Source organism: Anser anser (genome assembly GCF_964211835.1).
Source record: "Anser anser genome assembly, chromosome: 8".
NCBI classification, from domain to species: Eukaryota; Metazoa; Chordata; class Aves; order Anseriformes; family Anatidae; genus Anser; species Anser anser.
In genome coordinates, this window is record NC_139728.1 from 3,073,435 (window position 1) to 3,098,244 (window position 24,810).

The 24,810-nt window shown below is 38.3% G+C and overlaps 2 protein-coding genes across 10 annotated transcripts in view; both read right to left on the reverse strand.

Moving 5' to 3' along the window:
• The window catches only part of GPR88 (G protein-coupled receptor 88), a 32,685-nt gene extending 15,037 nt beyond the window's left edge, over positions 1 to 17,648 (reverse strand). For both annotated transcript variants that reach the window (XM_083847577.1, XM_083847578.1), the window contains exon 1: positions 241 to 17,648. In XM_083847577.1, coding sequence (XP_083703703.1) covers positions 14,391 to 15,476 — 1,086 coding nt within the window. In that variant the 5' untranslated portion in view covers positions 15,477 to 17,648 and the 3' untranslated portion in view covers positions 241 to 14,390. The remainder of the gene's footprint in view (positions 1 to 240) is intronic.
• A 926-nt stretch (positions 17,649 to 18,574) lies between these two features.
• CDC14A (cell division cycle 14A) overlaps positions 18,575 to 24,810 on the reverse strand; it is a 56,073-nt gene continuing 49,837 nt past the window's right edge. For all 8 annotated transcript variants that reach the window (XM_083846382.1, XM_083846381.1, XM_083846380.1 and 5 more), the window contains one exon: positions 18,575 to 20,335. In XM_083846382.1, the coding sequence (XP_083702508.1) occupies positions 20,322 to 20,335 (14 nt within the window). In that variant the 3' untranslated portion in view covers positions 18,575 to 20,321. The remainder of the gene's footprint in view (positions 20,336 to 24,810) is intronic.

A 24,810-nucleotide genomic window follows, 5' to 3' on the forward strand; every position in this document is an offset into this window, starting at 1 on the left:
AAAAAATTATCAGAATCATGCATGAAGTTGAATGTTTAGGAATATGGAGAAATCTCCCTCTATTTGATATTTTGTGGAGATCCACAGGGCCTGTGTTGTTACAAAAATCTCCTGCTTATATCTGTTCTTTCCCAGTACAATATGAATCTCTTTGAGACATTCATCCCTTATATATTTTCTGTTGGAATCACTATTTAGGAAGACTGTAGTAGAACTGAAAGAAAACGAAAAGGCACATACATGGTCAAACTACCACATGCCGCACGCAAATGCTGCACACAGCAGAGCAGACACGTGGAGGTACAGATCATTCTCAGACTTGTTCCACTGACGACAGAACATTCTCGTCTTTTTTTCCTTAGGTCTCACCTGTGCTGGAGCAAAGCTGCTTGTAGAAATTCCTATTCATAATAAAAATACTGTAGTTTAGAGCTGCATAACTGCTCAGAGCTTAAACTTGGGGAGAAAGCAGAGAAAGAGAAGAAGCAAAACAAAAGAGTGAAGCAGTAGTAGCAAGAGGGAACCTTTGCTCTTCCCTGTGCAGCAGGCCCTGGCAGGAGACGGCTGCTGCTGGGAAGGTGTCTTCCAGGCAGGGAGTAGCTGAGAAAGCTGCGGCTGATTTCAAAGCTATAAAGGAAAGAGATGCTTGAGCAGACAGACTGGAATGACTTGCACGTAAGCTATTATACAACCAGCAAAGTTAAGTTTCAACAGGAGATGAAAAGAAAGATGTGTGGCTTTCCACAAGCTGTCTCTATCTACAAATGCAGTAGCAGACTTGAAGTTTCCATCCTGAATTGGGGCAAGCAGAAAAATGGCTTTCCAGCTTCAGCTCTTACTCTGTTCTCTGGCCTGCCTTCCTCAGCAGGTAGCCTGGAAGACATATTATAGCTGATTAATTGCAAGCAAGTTAGGGTTTTCATGGAAATAATGGACAGCATTGGGAATCTCGTGTATTCTGCAAAAGAATTAAAAATGCAGCAAATACTAACAGAAGACTGAAATAAAATGAAAACAAAAAAACACAGCGTAATTAATTTGGCATCCCCCATAAATGTTAAATGAATTTACCAGAACAAGTTTTTAAGCAGAAGAGCAAATTTTTAAGTTACTATTGCAAAATAGATGCATTTACAATAATCAGCTCTTCAAGTCAGTGAGGAAAAGAATGCTACATCATGAAAGAGCCTATTCAACATCCTATATATTATATTATGTATTTCTAATACATGTCCAGTATTGCTCAGAATATTTTCATTGTAATTAATAATTGCTCGTTAATTCAGAGCCATTATGAAAAGTTATTATTTTCATGTACTCTCTTGGTTTTATTCTAGAGACCCACAAAGTGCTAGGCCTGTTTCACAGGCCCTGTCTGGACTTCCTTCAAAAAGTCAGCAGCCAAAATTTACATATACTATTACTTTTTGTTTCCCCATAAAATACACTGCTTTGATTTATCTTGTGGATAAACACATACAAGGACAGTGAGCTAAAATAAGCAGTTTCAATGTAAAGTAAGTAATTGAAAAACTATATGAATTTTTAGAACAATTATTTTAAATATTCTCACAGATTTAAAATGCACTGACTGTATCAGCTCATGCTTTATTCTGCTCACCTATGACACTAAATCCAAAAAATAACCCTGCTGGATTTCTTGCTGAGTGTGTTCATTTTAGGGTATTTGCTGCAATCCAAAATTAGTACTTTATTTAAGCATCAGCATTTTCTTGGAAACAAATACAAAGTTGATGGTTATTTTTAAGAACTTGCTGCATCACACACTTAGAAAATACAAATAATGGCAGCAAACATGAATGAGATGTACCTTATACAGTGTTACAGGAAACAAAAATCAGATAGAACAAGGAGATCTTCCTATCACCCATAACTAGAAATTGGACCTGCTATTGTTTATTTAAAACATAGGGAAAAGTCTGCTTCCTGTCACCATGCATGCATTTTGCACTATATACAACATGACCCTTGACTTATAGTAGACATCAGAGAACTTCTTGGCTTCCATTCAGTTGATCCATTATAGACTGAACCTGCAGAAGGTTCAGCCAACATCCACACTTCTTTAAAAGGATTTGACACATCAGAAACCAGAAAATTAGAGTTTCCTTGAATTCTAGGAGGAAAGCACTTGAGCGACAAAAGAAGAAAAGAACAGAAACGTTGTTAGGTCAGGCAGTACTCTGTGGATGGTCCTTCCTGTTGCTGAGGCAGCACAAAGCCAAACTTAGAGCTATGTAAGTACTGTACCAGGCTGAAACCTCCAGCCAGATCTTGAAAGTCAGGTGCCAAATGAGAGGCTGCACAGTAATAAAGCAGTAGTAATACATTAATAAAGGACAAGACTCATGATTTGCTGTGTGTTAATGTAAGTTGAAGGAACAATGCTGCTTACTGGAAGATGCTCGTTTTCCTGTGTAATATACAGCATCTGGGTATTCAATGCAAACGCTGGGCAGAGCAGCAAGGAAGTGGTGTTTCTAAACAGTGTGAACGGGAACCAGAGCTTTTCACACGTTGTTGACATAAGGGAAAGATTTTGTAATTTCTTATAATTTATTCTGAATTTTCTTCCTAAATCCCTCCAGTTAGCCATTTTGGTCATAGAGGACTCTAAGATTTCCACCTCTCAGAAAGCATCATTTTTCCCACTTGATCTTCAAATATGTCCTCCTAGCATACTGATACTGAACACGGGGGCTAAAAAGAACTCCTGAATCATCAAATACACAATAGAACAGGAGCTGATAAATTCAGTGCATTCTGAAATGGGAGGAAGATCTCAAAAATAATTTCTCTGTAATTCATTTCACTTTTTTTTTATTTTTAAAGTCAGTGCCATATTAAAGGCAATTGATTTGTTGGCTCTCTGCTAGCCCAAGGGAAAGCTATTCAAGCATACAGTTGTTCTAATAGCCTGGTTCTTCACATTTCCAACCTCACGGCCAGTTAATATGGATCTGCTTCTCTGCAGACTTTCTGTACAATGACCTCTTTCTTCCACCATGCCTTCTGTCTACAGATGATTCCCTCTTTTCAAGCCTCTCCTGAAGTAACTTTGATAAACTTCCTTCTGGCATCCTTGCCACTATTTCATCTTGGCTACGTCCACTACCTCAGTTTCACTCCCAAGGAGGTGACTTGTTCTATTCCTTTCAACCTCATTTTCTCCACTTCAGTCCTACTCCTCAGCGCTATTTCTCTTCCAGCTGCTAGTCGCTGCCCTTATTTGTAATACAGGTTTGTGATTGTGTACGGATTAAAATTCTGTAATTATATTAAGCTTTTCATTTGAACTTGCTAGTCCTTTCTGCAGGTTCCCCTGAAGTTCCTCAAAATCCTCCCGACCAGTGACTAACCTCAAAGCTTTTCTGGCATTTCCAAATCAATGTCACTATCCATACCCTTTACTATCACACGAAGGGTGTACTGAACCCTGAAGGAACAGTATGATATCTCACGGCTACCTTCTGCCATGATAAATTCCTATATTACCAGTCATTTAGTGCCTGTGTTTTGTGACAGACCCATGTCTGTAGCAGATGAACTTAGTTCAAACATAGCACTGTCTCAGTGCTGGCCCACTCACGGCATAAGCAAAAAGCACTAATGAAAAAGCCTAGAGGCTGGCTTCACTGCAGACACGAAGTTATTTGGCTGCCTGGATGTTACTTACTTTCAAATGCTCAGACTTTCTTTAAACTTAGTATTAAATAAGACCTCCCCAGATTTCCAAAGCTTAGGGGTATTTTTGTTTATGAGTTTTGCTTTTTTAATAACTTTGACATTGTTATAAGGAACACCTAAGCTTATATTGCCTCCTTGTATTCTTAAATACCAATCAGAGGTTAAGTAAAAGCTTTGCTTGGCCTTACAATTTTATTAAGAATTATATTAGTATATTCTCATCTGACTTTAACTTCTAATAATAATACAAATGGATGAATTACACGTATTAGCTAATTAAAAATGACTATAAATTAATAAAAAATCATTTTGTTCTAAAAATAGAGTTTAAGACAGTCAACATATGAAAAATAAAATATATGCATATAAAGACAACTTTATGAGTGTCTTACAATAACTAGCCCAGATATTTACTTGTACAACATTCATATTTGGCAGTGCTCCATCCTTAAAAAAATGAGCAAAGAAATTTGTAAGCGCATCAGGGAGGAATCTTTCCCCTCCAGTTTTCTGGACCACATAAAGATGTTTGTTTCCTGTAACTGCACAGATGTGGTGTATAACTTATCTACTTCCATATTTACTAACATATTTGAGCAGAAGAATCTGAATGTACATTTAAAATAAACAAATATGCATAAGTAATGTTATGTCAATGATGCACAACCTATTTCTCACAGTTTTATCTGTGCAGATAATCTTAAAGCCATTTTACATCTGCAATTTTCTCTTTCTTGTCCATACACTTAAATATAAACCTGCTTCCTAAACTATTCAATTTGTTGTCAGTGTTAAAAAACAAAAGCTAAATAACTGCATCAGTGGAAACCCTGTTCCCTCTCTCATTCCATTTCAGGGATTCTGACCCTGTTTCTGCTGGTATCTGTGAAAATCTAGAGGTGTTTTAGACCAGATGACTTGCACGGCTTCATCCTGTTCAGCTGCAGCAGCACAAGATCTCTTTGGACCATAGTGCCATCTAGCTTCTCTTCTCCTGACCTCAGTAATTCTCTGCTGGACACTACCAACAGATGTAACAAAAGGAAGAGTCCCAGGGAGCCATTGTTAATGTAACTGTCAAGATACCCTTGACTATTTATCTAGACATATAGCTGAATAAGGGGACGAAATTACTGACCTCTCAAGGAACTCCTCTCTGATCATCCACTCAAAACTGGGAGACTAAAATATGGATTTTCCTTTGGAACAGACTAACACCTTCCCTCCAAAATGGAAAATCAAGATCCATACCAATGCTCTAGGCAACCTACCTGTGCCTCAGCTGAAGCTCTGGCACCATAACTATACTAACACAAACTTCACAGGACATCAAGGGCAGCATAGCTAAATCCTCTCACATTGCTAAAGGCAGTTCTAAAACAATCCCTGCTCCCAAAGGTGCAATATTTGAAAAGATTTGGAAGATCCCCTGATGTGTCAAGAAAGGAAAAAAAAAATGGACAAAGACACTTTTCATTCATATGAGGGTTTTTTTGTGCCTCTTTTTTTAGTAACAAAGGCTATTTTACAAGAATTACTGAGCAGACATGAAATGATCCACCACAACTCGTAACAAGCTGTGTGAAATAGAAACCTTTTTCAGGTAATGGATTTCCCTGTATTCATCTGGAATCTGAGACGCACTCAAAGCTGCCCAGGTTTCATTTGCCTTGGCAATATGAACAGGACATACCTGTACACAAGCAGACAGCAACAAACCCAGTCCCCTTAACAAAGGACATCGCAGAACAGCAGATGAAGTCTCCAGGTTTGGCTCATGCCCTCAGCAGCTTCTGGTGAGCTGGGAATACACAAGATCCACCCTTGCTCTTGATCCTTCTTCCTAATTCACTGCTGTGCTCTTTACTACTAGGAGGGATATCTCCTGCTGCGTCTCCCACATGGTTCAATTCATCCACACTGGATCATTACATGGACTTCTGCTGCCAATGCCCAGCAGCAGTGGGCAGTGAAACAGTCAAGTCTTCCAATTGTTACTTCAGGTTCAATGGCAAGATAAAGATTTTCCATTAAATTCTACTAATCAAACAAACTTCTTAAATGATCAGGGTAAACTAAGGCCTTAAGCCCTAAATAATGGACGAACTGAGATTCCATTGCCCTATCTTCCTTTTCACGTAACTTCACTTGAAGTCTGTGAAGATATGAGGATAAATGTGCTACTCGGTGTGTAGTCACATAAATGAGCACGTTTTAAAGGGATGCAGAGTTGTGACCCTTTGCAACTGGCTTCTGTGAGGGAGAACAAAGCAGTCACTTCCCTCCTGTACACTGGCTGGCTGGCCTGAAGGCATAGCAGCCTTGTTCCCAAGCCGCACACATACAGCCGCCCTCACTGCTGACAGCATCCACTAGCATCAGAAACCCTTGCTGAATATCTCAAGACAACCCTGCAATCACTGGAAGTTGTAATGGACATCCTTGGCAAGAGTTTGCTCGTAGACTGTCTGAATAAGAGCATTCACATAACAGGGATGTATGTCAACGTAGGGATGGCTGGCACAGGAAATGTACATTCATGCTCGAAACCAAACATTGTGTAAAAATATTACCAAAAATGTATTACAAGTTACCAACATTTTTTGTTTTGAAATCAATAAAAAGTAGTATTTCAACATAGCACTGTGTAAGTGATGAGAACAGAAAGCAAAACAACACTGCAGTATTTCTAGAGACCTCATTCAGAAATTAAAAACCGTTTGTGCCATTCATATGGTGATCATAATAATTTTTAAATTACAGATAAAATTAACATATAATCAGCTATTTTATTCATTACCTTGACATAATTTTTACAGTGTTAGATATTAGAAAATGAGGTTAACAGTTACAAGACCCTTAGGTTTACATGCAATGTGCTTTTATTTTTAACTGCTGTTTTATCTTCCCACAGAAGATATCTTGCTCACAGAATTACATTCACAAAGATTCCTCAGAACACTTTCACATTTGGGAAGATGACTGTTTTACGTATTTGTATATGAATGAGAGATTTTTTTTCTTTATAATTAGATAAACAATTGTCTCCCAAATCTAAAAGGAAATAGACCAACAATGGTAAGAAAATCTGAAGATACCAGATAATGACTTAAAACTGATTCTCAGAATTCTGCCTTTACATTCCACAGAAATCCGACCACTCCGTGGAATTACGTCTTTTATTCCCCAGCCAGTCTTCCTCTACCTGCACCAGCTGCTGAGCACAGCCTAGTAAGCGTGGGGCTCTGGTTTCCTGATCAGCCTCTGGGCATCAGAGGTTACCGGCTCTGCCCCAGGAGACGCGCTCTGAACATCAGGGCGCTACCTGCACTGTGTCGCAAATGGGTATAGCCTTATCTGACACACGGGCACATGCTGCCCAACAAGCTTTTAAGTGATTTTGTTGATCTCTGAGTAACAGCTGTGGTCTTTTATATTCTTAAATTCCCAAACTCAGCCAAAGGGATACTTGGCAAGGGATAAGAAGTTTCTACAATTTTTTTTTATATCAAATGAAGCAAAAAGGTAGTTTAAAAGGCTATATATATATATATATATATGTTTTAATATATACACACACATATATACATATAAGTATATAATTTTCCTTGAATGGTAATAACTCAGAAATAAATTTCCTCTCCGTCAAAAATCTCAGAATGTATTTGTGTTTGGGTCAAGACCAAGCATGGGACACTACCACCTCAACGACACATTTTTAAGCATAGTATGCCTACATTGCAGAAGGGACTATAATTATAATCTTGACATTACCATAACGACCGTGGTTGCTATCAGGTGACAGGTATAATATAGATAATCAGTAGACAGTACAATAGCAATATTTAATGATGCATGAGATAGAAAAAAATTCATGCCTTTAATTCAGCTCAGATCCATCACTTGTTATATTTGAGTGTGAATTGCCTAATCCTGTTAATATGTACATAACAGTTATAATAAACAGCAAAAAGCCAAGCAAGGTATCTACTGCAGAATCCAGAGAGTTTACATTTACTCATCATATACAACGAATATTTTTTGTGATCTGCTTTATCTCTTTTATTTTAACATGATAGGTAGTCCTACTGTCTTGTTTTAATACCATACACACAAAAAAGCTGATTGTCACAGGGAGACTTATGTAAAGTGCCTTTGCCTTGAAGTCAAACAAGCAGAAGTGAGGCTGTGCTTTTGTTTTCCCAGGTTGCAGTCTACCAACTCCCTGATTTAAAATCAGCCTGAGAGAAATAAAGCCACAACTGGGAAAAAAAAAAAAAAAAAAAAAAAAAGACCTACAGTAAAAGAAGACGTTCTATTGAATGAAACAGGCACAATTATGCTCACTGGAAGAGCTAATGTGGCTGCAAATTCCAAATTCTGCAAGATTTTACCACTACCTTTATAAAAAATGATTAACTGAATAAGAAATGTTTATGGAAAAGGTGACTCCTGCAGTGAAGCTATCCCAACAGGCACTGAGAACAAGGGATGACATGTAACAGAAGACAAAGGAGTAATAGCCTTAAGGTAAATATGTAATATCTTAACAGTATTTCTTGACATTTCCTCTGCTCAAACCCTGCTGCTCCTGTCTCCACAGCTACAATACAGCCATTTCACTAGGTCTTGGAATGAAAAATATGAAGTTTATAAGAAATCACAGAAACAGTGTTTATGAAATGATATAAAAATCAGTGTCAGAGGCTCGAGGGTGAGAGGAAAGCAGCTGTTCCAGCACTGAGGTACCCTGAGGTAAGGCAGACAAAGGGGACAGAAGAAAACAAAGAGGACATCTCACTGCAACATTCAGTGGAATAAACAGGAAACAAAGTCTGTGCAATGCTTTTCAGAACTCTGGCTATTGCTTGATTCATCAGATCTGCCTCTCAAATTCTTACATTTAAAAATAGTTTTCTTCTGTTGCTAATGCTCACTTCACTGCCTTCAGACTGACACTGCACCTCCATCACATCATCAGCTTCAGAAATGATCAGGATGGCTGAAGATCTTGCCTGATGCATATCTGCATTTTTAATTCTGCACTGAGAATGTCACAGGACAGGTGAAGACTCCAGACAGCCTGAAGACAGCTATTAAGAAATTTCCATCTGAGATGTTAGCTTCATAAAGCTCTGAATAAAAAATTAAGATACTGAAGAAATTTCTTCCAGGCATAGTAGTTCCTTCTGTGTCTCCCTCAGGACTACTACACTTAACTTCCCTCACTCAGCTGCTCTCTGAACCCTTGGGAAGAAAGGGAACGGATCAGAGAGGCCAAGTCCTGCTGCAGTAATTGAAATTTGGCCTTACCGAGAAGCCCAAGTTGCACAGGTATTTTTCACAAATATGAATACTTTCCCTAACAGCACCAGCATGTCCACTCTGAAAATGGCAAATGCAACAGCCTCCTGCAGTATGGCTCTACGACCAGCAGCTGCTTCACTTTGTCGGACTGCTCCCGAACGCAAGGCATCTTTGGTCTAAGTGAAGCTTTTCAATAACAGCAGCTCCGTCGTTGTTCTTTGTACCTTGGTCTTTGAACTATAGGAGCTAGTTAGTGAGAATAATAACTATTCTTTCTTTCTTGTATTTCTTCTTTAATTGATAATAAATATGGGTTTCATCTGCTGTCACTTCTAAAGGAGGAAAACTTTTGAAGCAGAGGTTGATCCCACAAAAGTAGAGTATAAAAGGTATTTAAAGAATACTGTAAAATGTTGGCATAGACACAGTTTTGTTATTCATTATTTTAACCCTTTGTCCCACGGAGGCAACAGTTCAGCATGCTGAAGCCTACGATGCCATAAAGCTCCCCTGTGGGGCTTGAGCTCCCCCTCCAACAGGTAGTTTGCTCTCCCTCAGAATGCTTCGCAAAAGCTCAGCTGTAATGAGTTAATCACAATAAATGTTAACAATGAATGTTTTTCTCCAGCCTTCAAACTATTTGTAACTTTTTTCTGTATCACTTTAGGGTTTTTTTTACATAGCCTTAATCAAATGTGAGTATCTGTAATATAGACAGCATTTATCCACTACTCTACATAGGAAAAAACACACCTTCAACTGCTTCTTAGCCTTCAGTAGAAACTTAAGTATGTGGGACTTCTCCCTCAGTTTTTTTAGTTTTAGTTTACATTTGTCTCCCCTAACTTACACTGCTCAAGGAGTCATTCCTTGATCAGCAGGATCAAGGACTCTGCCCTTAGTGAAGGAAATTACAGAAAATAGCGAAGAAAGAGAGAAAAAGAGAAAAAGAAAAAGAGGGAAAGGAGACTATTACTCTGGTAAAATGATGACAGTGCAGGGGAAGGATTGACATAAAAGAGCAAAAAAGGTAGCTTTCTTAGAAGTTAAACAGTCACGAGAAAAGCTATTTTCGCTGCCGGTTGGGAAAGGGACTTCTGAATTTAAAGAATACTGCAATAATCTAGTTATGTGATTTAAGATGAAATGGAAAGCTAAAGTATATGTTGTCACTTTTTCTTTAATGAAATGCTACACTTAAACGTCTTCATTTGAAAATAATCTGTATGTGGGTTTTTTTAAAAATAGCATCAATTTGGTAGTTAGAAAAAAAGGTTCACAGTGTGCTTATGGCTGACTGAATCCGGAGGTAAGCTCTTATTCCTGCTTATAAGTCCAGTAATGCTGATGAATGTAGTCTCCATAAGAACGCTGATGCAATTCATACTGGTAGTCTTTTTTGATGCTAGAGATTAATGAAATCTGCTGGTGTGTGGAACACTTTGTTAAAAGAAGAAATTGAGAATGCAACTGTGCAGTCTTACTTATTAAGAGAAGTATAGAATTCTGTTTCCTCACCCGTATAAGGAATCAAACAATTTTATAGGGTTTATTTCATCATAATCCCAGGCCTCTTTTGGCTTTTTGACCTTTTTCTCTGTACTGTTTCCCAGGATCACACTGTTAGTGCCCTCTTCCTGCCATCTTTATCTCCTCTTGTCATATTTTCCCAGCCTCACTTTGTTCATGGCACCTTTGTCTAGGGCAACAATTGTCCAGTTTTGGTGGAGGTCCATATTATTATAGCTACCCAATTCCACAAAAGAGCTCAAGGCTTTTTAGAACTACCTTAAATTAAAGATAACTTCCAATGATTTGATCCAAACTGTAACTTCACAAACAGCCTCTGCAAGATTTTTCACAAATAGCTGTATTTGTTAACACCTGCCTTGGGGTGTTGTTCTGAAGCATCACAATTTTACCTGCAAAGACCTGGTCCCACAGGGAAAGGCTATATTTCTGCATAGGCAAACCACAAATTGAGTGGCTAAATTACAGGCAAATTTACTTTGGTTGTAATACCAAATGGCTGTTTCAAGCCAGACCAATACAACTGACCACAATTCATCCAGCCTGTTCCTGACATCTAGCTGCTCTTGTTTCCGGAAGCCCTGAGGAAATAGCAAAGGAATAGGCACCTGCTGCACACGAATAACGTGATGGATTTGCACTACCATATAAGAAATTCAACACTTTGGTGAAATCACACCCATCGTTCAATATTCGTGAAGCTGACCAGTCAGCTAGGAGGGGAAGCTTTAGGCCATGCTCACCTTGCTTGGCACCATGCCAGATCAAAAGAGAACTTTGCTTCATTTACATCTTCATTTACATCTTTTGAAAGATTGTTTGTTTGAAACATTTTAAAGAATGATTTTTAAAAGTACAAATATGCCTTGCACCTGCAAATTTTAATGGACAATTGGCAACGTATGCTTTGCACCTGTCAATTAGTAGTGTGAACATGACAGAAATTCATATTGAAGAAAAGTCACCATTAAACTAGCAGTGGACACATTTGAATTAGCTGTAAAAAGAAAAGCAGAAATGCTAAAAACTGAGACTCAGATCAATTTTCTCATATAAGAAGCAGTAACACAGAGGCAGGAAAAGTTGAGTTAAGCAGAGCTTCCATTGTGATTTACCACAGAGTATTTATAATGTGGAAATACAAAGAATATCGCTGCAGAACAAGGTATACAGGACTTTTCTGAGCAGTAATTTTAAAATTTTTAGATTAAATTAAAAATAAATTAAAATTCTTAATTTAAAGATTTAATTTAATTAACATTAAAATTATTTTTATTTAAAAATCTTAAATTCTTTAAAATTTAAATTAAAATATTTTTTTTAATTAGAGAAATTTAAAATTAAAATTATTTTCTGTGTAATGCTATTTAGGTCACCTGAGTGTATTAAAACAGTCAAAGATTTACAGTCAGATGTAATTACATCAAACTTTCCAAGGGATTTCCAGCTGTTCTCTAGAATTAATGCATAGCATAAGGATAGCTGAATGACGTTTTGCACTATAGCATTTTTTATACATACTTGCATTTAAAACATTGTCTATATAAAATACAGGCATTTCAGATTTAACTTGCATGCTATTTGATAAGGGAGAAACCCAGAAGTTCATTTTCTCACATTTGGATATCGATTTCTGAAACAGGTTATTGCTTGAATTCCAGACTGCCATGTTCCGTAGTCAAAAACAGGGGGGGATGTTGTCTAATTTATTATTTTAATGTTTGTTCCTTTGCTTATGGGCCCAGTACTGAGCTTTGCCAAGTGTCTGCAGCTATGGTGAGAAGTGGTGGTACTCATCCTTTCGTGGGTTCCAGCCTAAGGATTACCTCATAGTAGAACGGCATCTTAGCCCTGGGTGGCCCTTGGTTTAGCTTTGTTTTGGCAGTGATTCAGAATATGTTCCAGAATTGGTATAGACGTGGTTGGAACAGCTCTCGTTTGTCTCCATTTGCTGCGCAAAGCTAGCAAAAGTACAGTCACTTTGATTACGCTGTGAGATTACAAGAAGACAGTACTTTCCAAGACAGATGCACAGTGGTGATAAAATAAACCTTGCAAACTTTTTACAACCATGATTCCTTGCTAGCCCTCCCGATCCTTCCAGTGCTGTCTCACAGGTGGCATGCTGTCTCTGAGATGGAGTTAGAAACTCCGTAAGCCTCAGATTCTAAGAAACTCCTCTTACTTTTCTACAGGTCCCTGTAAGTGACTAAAGCTGTTTTCAAGATGTTGATACATTATCAGGACATCAAGATATTTTATTTTTTCTCCTTTTGAGGCCATAGCTCCTTGGCTTTGTCAAATCCATCCTCAAGAAGAATCTTTTCTGTGATGGCAACTTTTTTATTTTGAAAAATAGAAGATTGGTAGGGGAATTTTTATATATATCTGTGTATCATAGACGTTGAATGGGTCTAAGAGTCAGGAAAAAATGAAATTCTTCCTTTAAAAGAAACTTCTGTTGAAACTTAAGCCACATCGTGTAAGGTACATGAAGTGTGGAGCACTGTAAATACGGCCAAGTAGCTTTTTAAGTTATACCATTGTGCTTGTTTCCTCTGTATTGTCTTAGCATTCAAATATTCTCCTAAGAACTGCCAAACTCATATAAACACTTGTCATCAAATGCAGAAACCTCTTTTTGTGAATAACTCTCCTTTGTTCCCTGTGTCCATTCACCCTCTCGACAGCACAACTGAAGTGTTTCTGCTCTGATTGTTTTAATGAGCAGCGGCCATGGATTCAGAAAAGAATTACCCATTCCAGCCTTTTGTGCCAAAAGGCAAACAGTGCCAAGTAACATCACCATGAGCACAACATCAGCTTGGAAAAGTGGAAGGAGGTGGTCAAGCACAGGAGAAGGAACCACCGGTGTTTCAGGTCTGTTCCTGTGAGGAAAGAGGCTGCAGCACTCACCACCACAGTTCCATTTCCCTCACCACCCTCCGTGGGAGGTAGTTGTCGCCTTTCCAAACGCCGCAGAAAATCTGTCATTTTATATTTAGCAGAAGCTGTGAAATCCCACTTCAACAATAATGTATTTAATAGAAACACAACAAATTGGTAACTGAACAGATGATAAGGCTAGAAGGACAGCACTAGTCTCCATATTGCGTTATATTTTACTGAGTGCATTACCACAAGCAGAGGCCTTTGTCAAAACAGGCCTTATATAAAGAGCTTTTTTAAAAAATCCAAACCAGATTACTAAAAAGGTGTCTATGTTTTTAACAATTTCCACAGATAGCATCATCTTGAAGTTTGCCAAAGAAAAGGTCAAGGAGGGTCCCGCATGGCGCACTGAGATGGTAAAGTTGGGGGAAAAGGAAACCGTTCCTGAGGGATTTTTTGGGGAGGGGTCTGAAACATTTGCCAGTTCTTCACAAATGAACCTTGTGTTCAGGGAGCACACTCAAAGCAATTATTTCAAACGCTCAAAGAATCACACAGATTTTATAAAAACAAACTTGCAGCGAGTCTCAGGAAAAAGAGATGCAGGCGCCTGCCTTACACTGAAACCGTCAGAGCTCAGAAGCGGTTAACGCCCGCTGCCATATTTACCAGTCACCGCAGATTTCCAAACCCGCTGCCTGGGGCCGGGATGGCGGGCTGAGGGGCGGCGAAGGGCGGGACACCGCCGCCCGGCCTCGCCTCACGGCTCTGCCCGCGGGCAGCAAGAGGCGAGCGGGGCCAGCAGGGCACAGCGCGGGGCTGCCCAAGGCTGCCTGCGCCGGGGCTCTCGGACGTGAGGCGGCGCCTGAGGGGAGGCGGCGGGCGCCGCCGGGCGGCGGGGCGCGGAGGCGCCGGGGCTCCCCTCGCCGTTCCCCGCGGGCCCCCCGGGGCGCTCAGCGCGGCGCGGCGGCGGCGCTGCACACCGTGCCCCGGCGCCGCGGCAGCTGCGGGCAGGGCGGAGCGGCGGCGGCGGGGCCGGTGGCGGCGGCGTGGTGTCGCGGGGCGGCGGCGGAGCCCTCGGCGCGGGGCAGGACGGAGCGCGCCGCCCGTCGGAACTCCTCGCTGCGCCACGTGTAGAGCAGCGGGTTGAGGGCCGAGAGCGAGCAGAGCAGCAGCCAGCTGGCGGCCTGCAGCGCCGCCGGCGCCGGGCGCAGGAAGAAGGCCAGCAGGCTGACCCAGACGAGGGGCTGGGTGCCCAGCAGGAAGACGCAGCAGAGCAGCAGCACCGAGACGCTGCTGAGGCGGCGCTGGGCGCGGCGGGGCGGCGGCGGGGCGGCGGGGAAGGGCAGCTGGTGCAGGAGGTGGAAGTTGAGGACGCTGACCCGCTTGGCGCTGCCCCGCACCCGCCGCACGATGCCGAGGTAGCAGTGGAGCAGCAGCGCCGTCTGGCCCAGCACGGCCAGGGCGAGGAGCAGCGCGGTGTAGCGGGAGCCGCCGTCCGGCTGCCGCGGGGGCGGCTGCTGGGCCGAGCCCGGCGTCCAGAGCCCGGGCAGCAGCAGGAGCAGGAGCAGGGCGAGGGCCCAGGAGAGCCCGATCATGCAGCCCGTGTGCCTCCGCTGGTAGAGGGCCTGGTAAACGCTGGGCAGCTTGGTGATGAGCACGTACCTGTTGAAGGCCACCAGCAGGTGAGAGGCCAGCGAGACGGTGAGGCCGAGGCCGAGGAGCCCCCCTCGGAGCAGGCGGTACTCGGCCGAGCGAAGGGAAGAGGAGTTGGGGGGCAGCAGCCCCAGCACTGCCTCCTGGGGCATCCACAGGGCGCACACGCTGAGGTCGGCCGCACAGCCGTTGACGATGAAGGCGTTACTGGTTGTCTGCAGCTTCTTGAAGGAGAAAACTAGGTAGATGACCATCACATTGGATAAGGTCCCTGAGATAGCTAGGACCGCATAGAGCAGCGACAGGAAGATGCGGGTCCCGGAGGAGTCCTCCCAGAGCAGCAGCAGCGGCGAGCTAGCACTCCAGGAAGAGGCGTTGGGCATCTCGCTGAATGCAGCTCAGTTTTGGCTTCTCCCTGTAAATCCCATCCTCAGCTGGGTCCGAAGATCCTGCTGCAGAAGTCCCCCGCCAAACACGAGAGAGCATGTGCAGCTGAGGGACTCTAAGGCAGATTTCAGTCATACAAGCTGCAAGTCCAGAAAATGCAGTTAGCAGTAGCGATCTGGAGAACAGCAGTGTCCAAGGTAGGGAGGTAACAAGAAATCCCAGAGACTAGCTAGCGAAGGTGGGTCCATAGGGTGCAGATAGCTGTGAGCAGACGGGAGCATGACTGAGGATTCGGTAGCTGTGAAAACGCCAAAAGCAGCAGCACCTTGCAATCGGCAGCAGAAACGGCAGCAACTGATACAAAGCTTTGCAGTTTCTCCTGTGCCACAGTACGTACACTGTATATCATTCCAGGAAGATTCAGCCCTTCCACTCTTCATGAATTATTCAGCGGATTTTCAACTTGTTAAATCAAGAAGGAAAAAAAAAAATCTATCATGCTCCAGAAATACTGCAACCACACAGTCTGACTCTTTTCTCTTTGCTTTGCCAGTTTCCTGGTTCTAGCCCATTTATGCAACTTTAATTTTCAGCAAGCTTTCAAACTAATATCAGTCACTTATGACTAAAATACAATTCATTTGCTGTAGAAACTCCTCTGCTAGATACTGAAACTGATTTTTCTGATCTTATTTTTGTTAAGCAAAAACGTACTGTTTCTTTAAACAATTTCAGAACTGGTCTATAATAATGTTTGCAAGTTAAATCTTTCAAATGTAATAGGTACACAGATCCCTGCTAAGACAGCATTTCTTATTTGAGGAAGCTGGTCCTCAACCTACATATGCTACATTTCTTCATAAAACACTCAGCTTGTTTTCTCTAACAGGACGTTTTGCATCACTAACCTGCTGGAGGTAAATGTTTGTGTCACTAAGTACACAGGTGAAATGGAATCAGTATAGTCTTTGAAACAGTTTCACAACAAATTCAATTCAAAAAGCAAGTTCCTTCAGAACGGAATGAAAGCTTCTCACGCAGAGTAAGAGTTGGTTGAAGAGCAGGGTGTCACAGTCACAGGATGGGCAAGAGTTGGCACTGGGATTCTCCCAGGTACTCTACAATGCTTTAGTCAAACAGGGACCAAATGTTAACTCTACTTACCATTGAAAAGATTTTATAAGAAACCAAGAAAAATGACTTAATTTCCTCTTAAAAGCATTCCAGAAAAGGAATGCTGATTAAGAGAGAAACTGCTTTTACACATGGATTATATATGAGCTAGATAAGTAAATTTTGTCAGCTGGTTAGGTATTATCTGGGTATTGACTAAAGATATCTTTGTGAGGTATTTTAGATATTGTCAAACTCATGATGCTGATAAATAACAGTAGCAAAATAGTATGTTAGGAGGTAATCATAATAAATTCTTTAAGATAATGAAGTTAATCTGTGTAGGTCAATGGATTAATTTGCAACATAGCACATCTTTTATTTGGCAGAAAGTCTCATGTTTGTAATTGACAGGACTGTTGATCCAAATATGGATTCATTACAACTATGAGTATCTGTTCTTTTTTAATTAACTAGATTGCTCATGTGCTTAAGGTTAAAGACATACCTGAACAATTTACTTGATCAGGCCCTTAATTACCATATTTTTTTGCCTGCTGCACTTTACAGTGTAGATCTAATCATGTGTCAAACCTTTTGAGGCCTTTCATTGTTTAGCTGTCAGTAGAGAACAGTTATTATAGAAACTAAAATCCTCCTCTTTCTGCAGTACTGTAATTGAAAAATATTCTTTAAATCTGTAACAAGAAATATCTCCCTAACCAAAAAGCTTCATAAAGCATACTTTGAAGAGATTAATGGTTCCATAAGGCATTATCTGCAGAATTGTAGGCCCAGTAGAAACCTCTAGATTTATTTAATCCATCCTTCCATGTTTATCCAACCTCCTTTTAAAGGCCTCATGTGCTACAGTTTTTTCTCCCAGAAGGAGGAGATGCATTTATATATGAAGCAATGGAAGTGTAAAGTTCAAGGTTAAGTAAACAGGATATAAAACAAAATTTAGGGTATTTCTGAAAAGCTATAAGGTTCTAAAGACTTCCTAACATTTTACTGTCCCCAAACTTATTTTTTATTTTTATTTTTTTAAGAAGTTGATTGTTATGGAATAGTGGCTATACTTACCACAAATTTTTAAGAACACAAAACACTGTCCATTAGCTGGCATTTACTGTCTTTAGTATAATAAATCAGTAAGAGGGTAGTATAGAAAAAAGGGAAAGGGAGGAATTGCTTTCAATGTACTAGACACTTTTTAATTAGCTGTTCTTCCTTTGTAGTTACTATATGCATCCAAACCAATATCCATTAATTGTTTCGGTGTAGTGACAGGAACCCTTTATTGTGTTATTGGAAGATTGTGTTATTTGCTAGAATTTGGGCAGCTGCTAAAGCAGCTGTCCTATTACTGATTTTGCCAGTCCTTCAGAGTGGCTATGCAACAGTTACCTACCTACTATCCACATCACCTGTTGCAGTACTGACTTAACCTGACAGGAATATTAAGCACCATGGATAAGTTATCATGCAACACAACAAATTTGCTGCAAATCATCAGCAGAATTAAACTATGTTAAAACCATTTGTGACTAATTTTTAACTGAAGGAAGGAGAAAAAGCAAAACAAAAACATGACTGTTTGCTTTCTTGCAGACAAAGACCCTACTATTATTAGTGAGGCTAAATAAAACTGTTGCACATGCAAAATAGATAAGGTGTATTACACCTTTAACAAGGATCCTCGTCCTGGAAAGCAATGGTTCCTCAATTAAGATGCATTTTAAATTATGGTACTTAGAAATGTAATCTTCAGAGAATAATATTGTCACGTTGATTAAATATTTGAAACTGTTATGCAAAGCAAATAGAGGAATATTAGCTAGAAGGATTAAAGATAAAAGATACCCATCATACTCATTTCTTTTTGCAATGTTATCTTGTAAGTGTATTACATGCTTTAGAAGAAGGTGATTTTGCTGTTATGATGTTAAAGAGTAAGGAAAGACAGAAACAAGAAAGCTGGCTGATATATGCATTTTATTATCAATTAGCTGAATAATATATATATCTACATTCCAAAATTAAACATTTTATTAAGGAAAACTATTTATAACAAAGCACAATTTTTTTTTTCCTTGAGAGGTAGAATTACCTTACCATTAATCTATAATTCATATACAGTATATTGTATATATATGCACACACATATGCTACTTTGTGTGTGTATATGTTCCATATACACAATTGTGGAAAGGTACAGTATTGCATGTAACTTATTCAGTGATTCATATAGCTGCTCTCGGTATTGCTTATTAACACTTTCAGTATAACTTTATGTACCAATTTGCGATCTAAAACTTTTCAAAAAATTACGTGGCACTTAAATTCATTTGCAGAGCAAATACAGGTCGTTCACAGGTCTTCGGGAACAAAGACTGATAAGTCAACCCCATTTTATTCTCAAATTCCTGCAGATATTGGAAAAAATAATGGGTAACAAATCTATATTGTGTTTGTCTTCTGAACTACAATGGCAAATAAAGTTTTCACAGCTGCTTAATTTTTTGCTTGTGGAGTTTAAGTTTTAAACATGATCTCTCATACTTCACTGGAACACCATTTCATTTAAAGTTTCATTCCTAATTGCACCTGATTATATATTAAAAGATTATCTTTACTAATGAGAAAACTATTCTATGATACAGCAGGTTACGCTACCTATATTTTTAACAGTAGTTTTCAAATCAAAAGATTTATGGAACGTCCAGTCAATAAGTGAAAATTCAACAGAGTTCCAACATCTACTTCAATATGCTTTGCTAATGAAACTTGTATGAATACTGCCAAATGTAGGTTAACAACATGCAAGTATGCAGAACTGCCAAATTCATCATACAAACGTATTCTTACCAACTTAAGCATTGTCTATCTTTATTTTTGCAGTATGTATGGCAGAGCAAAATTTAACATTCTACATTGAAAAGTTAAAATGTTCCTTTAAGACAAATTGAAAGAAAGTATTAATAATATGATTGAATCATCAGCTAAATTACTTTCTTTTTGCAATTGAGGATGTGACTTATACGTTGCATCTCAATTTATTTTTCCTTATGAAAGATCAGCAGCTGAAAGTGGAAATCAGACTCTGTATTCAAGTGCTTTCAGTTGACAGTGTAATAACTAGTCTCTCACTAGTTAGACTTCCATTAAGTTAACAGAAGACCAATTAGTGAAAGAGGTAATTACCTTAGGCTTTAAGCAATAATGATGGACCCATAAAATGAGAAAAAACTTGTTTGTAAAATTTTTTTCATATCTTTGATAAACACATAAAAATTCTTTAAAATACACATTTTGGTAGCAAAGAAGTGAAAAACTAAATTAAAACATTCTAATTTTTTACATAATTTTATATATATAGCTTAATAAAATATTCTCTTAATACATTTTAAGACTGTACACAAGTTAATAAATGTCATAATGAAACTCATTAGAAATATATTCAAGTAGTTTCAACATTAAAAAATTTAAATCTGTATATAACATGGAGTAATAATTTCCACAAATTCAACTTCAGTGCATCTGTAGTAGTCATTAACCAGAAATTTTCTGCTGTTGAGAAGTTGCCTCTTGGTGTTAAGGTTTTAACATATCTTGTATTGAAGAATCCTCATCTGAATGAGCAGCTTCTTTCCTTAAATTCTTCATGAAGGACTTCCAGCTCAACAGGTCTCACCAAAGCAGCAAGGCTTTAGTACTGAACATATTCAGACTGAAGGGACTGTGCAGAGAAGAAAAACTGATTAAAACTCACTAAAGAGGTTATATTTTTTTATGTAATATGCATTTTGCACTTAAGGAGCAGAGGAAGGACAGGAGGAAGAAAGAGTTGAAAGGGGATCTGAATTTCTGCATAGGTAAAACTCAATATACAAGCAACTCAAAACTGGACACAGAAGCTCAAAAACCAAACACTAAAATTCATCAACTTCTCTGGATCTACATTTCTCCAAACCAAATTCTAGAGATTCTTGGAGAAAGTACTACAAACCCTCTGAAATAACAGCCTAAAATACCGTTTTAAAAATGCGTTGGGAAAATGTATGATTGCAGCTATTATAATTGAGTTATTTCCATTTATCCTAAATAAGAATGAAAGTGCTACTGTGAAAAAACAGAGCACACTTGAGGTGCTGATTCAGGTAATGACATAGGAAATTTTCATGTTGTAGCTCATTACTGAGAAAAATATTACAGCATCATAATTTTCCAAATTAATAAATTCAAGTATAATTACTAAAAAGAGATTAAAATTATACAGTTACTGCAAATTGTTCATATGGCTCTACAAATAACATATTTAAGACGAAGGCATAATCCAATTACTGTATTTATTTCTGGTTCAATTAAAGTTTTCTTATAATCAGTTTAGAGAGCATCTGAACATTTTATTACCTCCTGTACAAATGTATTCAGGAAGGCATCATGACCAGAAAGTCAGTCTTATCTGAGAGTTCTTCATTGTACTGGTACAGTTGTAAACGTAAACAAACTCAACTCATCCACACCCCACACCTCATATTTAAAACTGCATCAATACAATAAGATTAGAGAAAACTATTGAACAACATGAGTTCTACGAAATCTCAGCCTTATCGTCTGTTTTTCCACTATTGCTCCTAACATGTAACTACAGAAATGCACACTGGCATCCATATTGAAACCTGTTAGTAGAAAAATCACCTCAGTATAAACCTTTAGAACACTAATACTGCTTTTTTTTCTTCCTATACACTGAGACTAAACAAAATATGTTTCTGAAGTTGTCTTTTAAATGCATTTTTCACATGTTCCAGATCTGAGACCATCTGGATAATCTTTCCTAGGTTGAGAAAGTGCTGTCAGCATACAGAGACGCAGACTAAAAAGGGTATGTTTTTAGCAGCAAATAGATTTGATAATGAAGGATATATTGTGTAATAGAAAACAATTCACCGTAAAACAAAGCAGGTGTAAAAAGCATTCTTTTTTTTTTTTTCTGTTATAGGCTCAGAGTCACTATGAAATACACAATCATAAAAGTTTCCTCCCCCTCCCCGCCCCCCCCAAGTGTTCTCTAACCATTCTGGGTTATGAGCTTTAGCGAGAACATTTGTCAAGTTATTACGTATGTAAAGAGGGAGGCAGAAAGAATATCCCTTCAGTAATGAGCACTCAAAACTTCTGCTCTCTTACTGGTCCTCAAAGCTATCTCATTTTTGGAAGAATATTTTAAAAATCAGAATTATGGTTGCATCAGCTAAAGCAGGATTTTAAACTGATCCTTCAGAATTTAATTTCAAGCAAAGTTGGTTAACAAAAATCAAAAATGCAGGAAATTTAATGATACGCTCTTGTGTGATGTACAGTAATAGATCACTTTAAGCTTGGACAGAAGAAAGATGACCTGAAAAAATTGTACATATTCATTGTTCTCAGGAACAGCTGGCATTAGTTGACAGAGAACTATGAGCAGCATATGTAAGACATAATAGACAGTAGTAACCAGAAATTTTACATTACAATTTAAATAAGTAACTCTAAGTTAAGTATTCTGAAATTTAAAATTCATTAAATTGTTAGAAATCTAAATTACAAAAGTATTAAAGAAAAATTTATGACTATATGTCAAAAAGAATATCCATGCATTCAGATTGCTTGAAAACAAGATCGCATGTTTTCTTAATTTTCATTATAGATGGGTAGGTGTTTTTTATTCATTTAAATATTTATTTTAAAATCAAGAAGCATGCTTTTTAGTGTTTCCACCCTTCGCATAGCGCTACTTCATAAAGTAATGAGTTCTTCCTAATGTCTCAAAGCCTCTTCTGAATACAGGAAAGAATTCAACTAAATATAATCAACAATTTTTCTAGAGTAAGATTAATTGAAATCACTTCCTGTAAAGCTCCTATTACTAAAAACATGGTGGCAGTTATAACAACATAGCTGTTGCAAAGTATACGGACTAATTTTTGAGTTTGAAAAATCAAAATATAGTTGGGGTGTTGTTCTTCCCCCCCCCCCCTCCGGATTTTACAGTTAAGTAATGCTCATAACATTTTACATTGTCCAAAGAGATCGACTGTAATATTTCAAAACCTAACTTTTTTTTTGATCTCAAATGGAGGAGTTTTCTATTTTAGAATTCACATTCCTACCTCCTATTTTGCAGTGAGTCAAAGTATAGCCTTTAATTCTGAAAGCTTTATTAAAAACAGAAAGCCCCAATCCACCTTTACAAGTCACAGGCTGGTATTTAAGACAATCTTTCTTAAAATAGAGGAAAAATATAAAAGAAAAATAAAATGAAGTTGCTGAACTGCCACAAAGAGAGAATAAAGTTAAGTAAAATCCTCAGTGTGTAATCCTACAATGATCTCCTGCAGTGTCAAGCTCAGCATTTTATACCCAAGTATCCGACATTTAAACAAACTAAGAATTAGATTGCTTCCCTACAATTAATGATATCATTCTAATCAAATTCATGCTGAAGCAACTGCTTAGATTATTATCATTTTCTTGTTCAGTAGGAGACATTGGAAGTCTCCTGGAAAAGAAAATAAACCATGGATCCATCTAGGTGCTAGAACCATATTCACACACATTTAACTTCAGGACTAAGTCAGCTGCAAACTAACTTTTTAAAGACAACAACCCTACAGCATTTAGGTCTATCTGGTAGGAACTGAACATGCACCTTCTCCAGAAAAGAGCAAAATTCAAGTATTACATCACTATTTTTAGGATAAAATCCTTATCTCACAAGTAATTAAGTCTGAATGGCCCATCAACTCTCCCAAAACATTGTTGAAACAAGAATGTTGTAGAAAGCAAGAAATAATATGAAGACAAGATCCACTAAAATAAATCAGGGTATATTATAAGAACTACATACGCACTTCAAGTGACCCTTTGAGTCTGCTAGATTTACAGATCAGTAAGATACACTTTTTTTTTTTCCAAAAAACTATATTCCCTGATGTTAAGCTGTAGTTAAGAAAACCTCTCCTAAAAGTATCAAGTTCATATACATAAGCTTTAAAATACTGTTGCACTTCTCAATTTTTGAATTTTTTCCATCTTGTCAGTTTCCATGACAGCTATAGAAGCAAAAGGTGACTCATCTTAAGACTACCCAGATACATACTCTCTGGTAAAAATACACTGTAAGGAGTGATATTTTGTATTTACAATAGTTATAAATCCAAGGAAGGAATCTTATTGTAGTACCTTAGATGTGGTTATACATGATAAGATTATTTCTGCAGATTATCATTGTGAGATTATGTTTAATCAAAGCACCCTACTTGTTAAATTTGCAAATAAAATATTTATTCTACTTGGTCAGAATGGCAAGTTGTCCATTCTATGAAAATCAATTTTTTTTTATCTAGTTCATCAGCATACAGCATCATAAAACATGATAATAAGGAAACGGATACACATAGCAAGCTTACACTGATGAAAGAACAAAAGCCATTAGGGAAAAATATATGGCTGACAACCTTAGGAAGACATAGTCACGGCTATTTTTGTTTTAAATAGAATGTGAAATAGTAGTATTAATAAATGGGTGTTAAATTTTTCATAAAAAAAGAGAAAATAAGTATTAGATAACATTCTCTACTGGAAAAAAGAATGATGTACTTGCAGCACCTAAAAAATAAGTTCCTCATTTTCTCACTAATTATATTAAAGAACGTTCATTAGAAATGAACATTTACTGTCCTAACCATCTTAAAATGCTCCTTCACCACTGGTGTTAATAGTTAAACTAATAAAGAGAAATAAGAATAAGGTGATTTTCCAAAATAAGAATACCTGTACAACTACAGATAGTTTGACATTTAACTCTGGTTAAGTGAATTCTGCTAGTAAAAAGCACAGGCATGTAATTCATATCTTTCAAGAGTTCTTTGATGAGAAGTTAAATGAATAAACATAACTATTGGTATATGTAATAGACTTCTGTCAGGTACATTATCTGATGTGCACCAATTAGAAAAAAGTGCAATGTAATACAAGCACTTACTGCATCAAGGCTAAGGTTTGGCTGACAAGACTTCAAGTAATTTCAGCATCTAAAGCAGTGAAGTGGAAATCATTAAACAAAATTCTATTTTTAACAGAATTCTGCCAGAACAGGTGATAAGGCTTCATGTTACTCCATATTTTGCTCATGAGTTTATGACTGCTGATGAATACCACCACAAG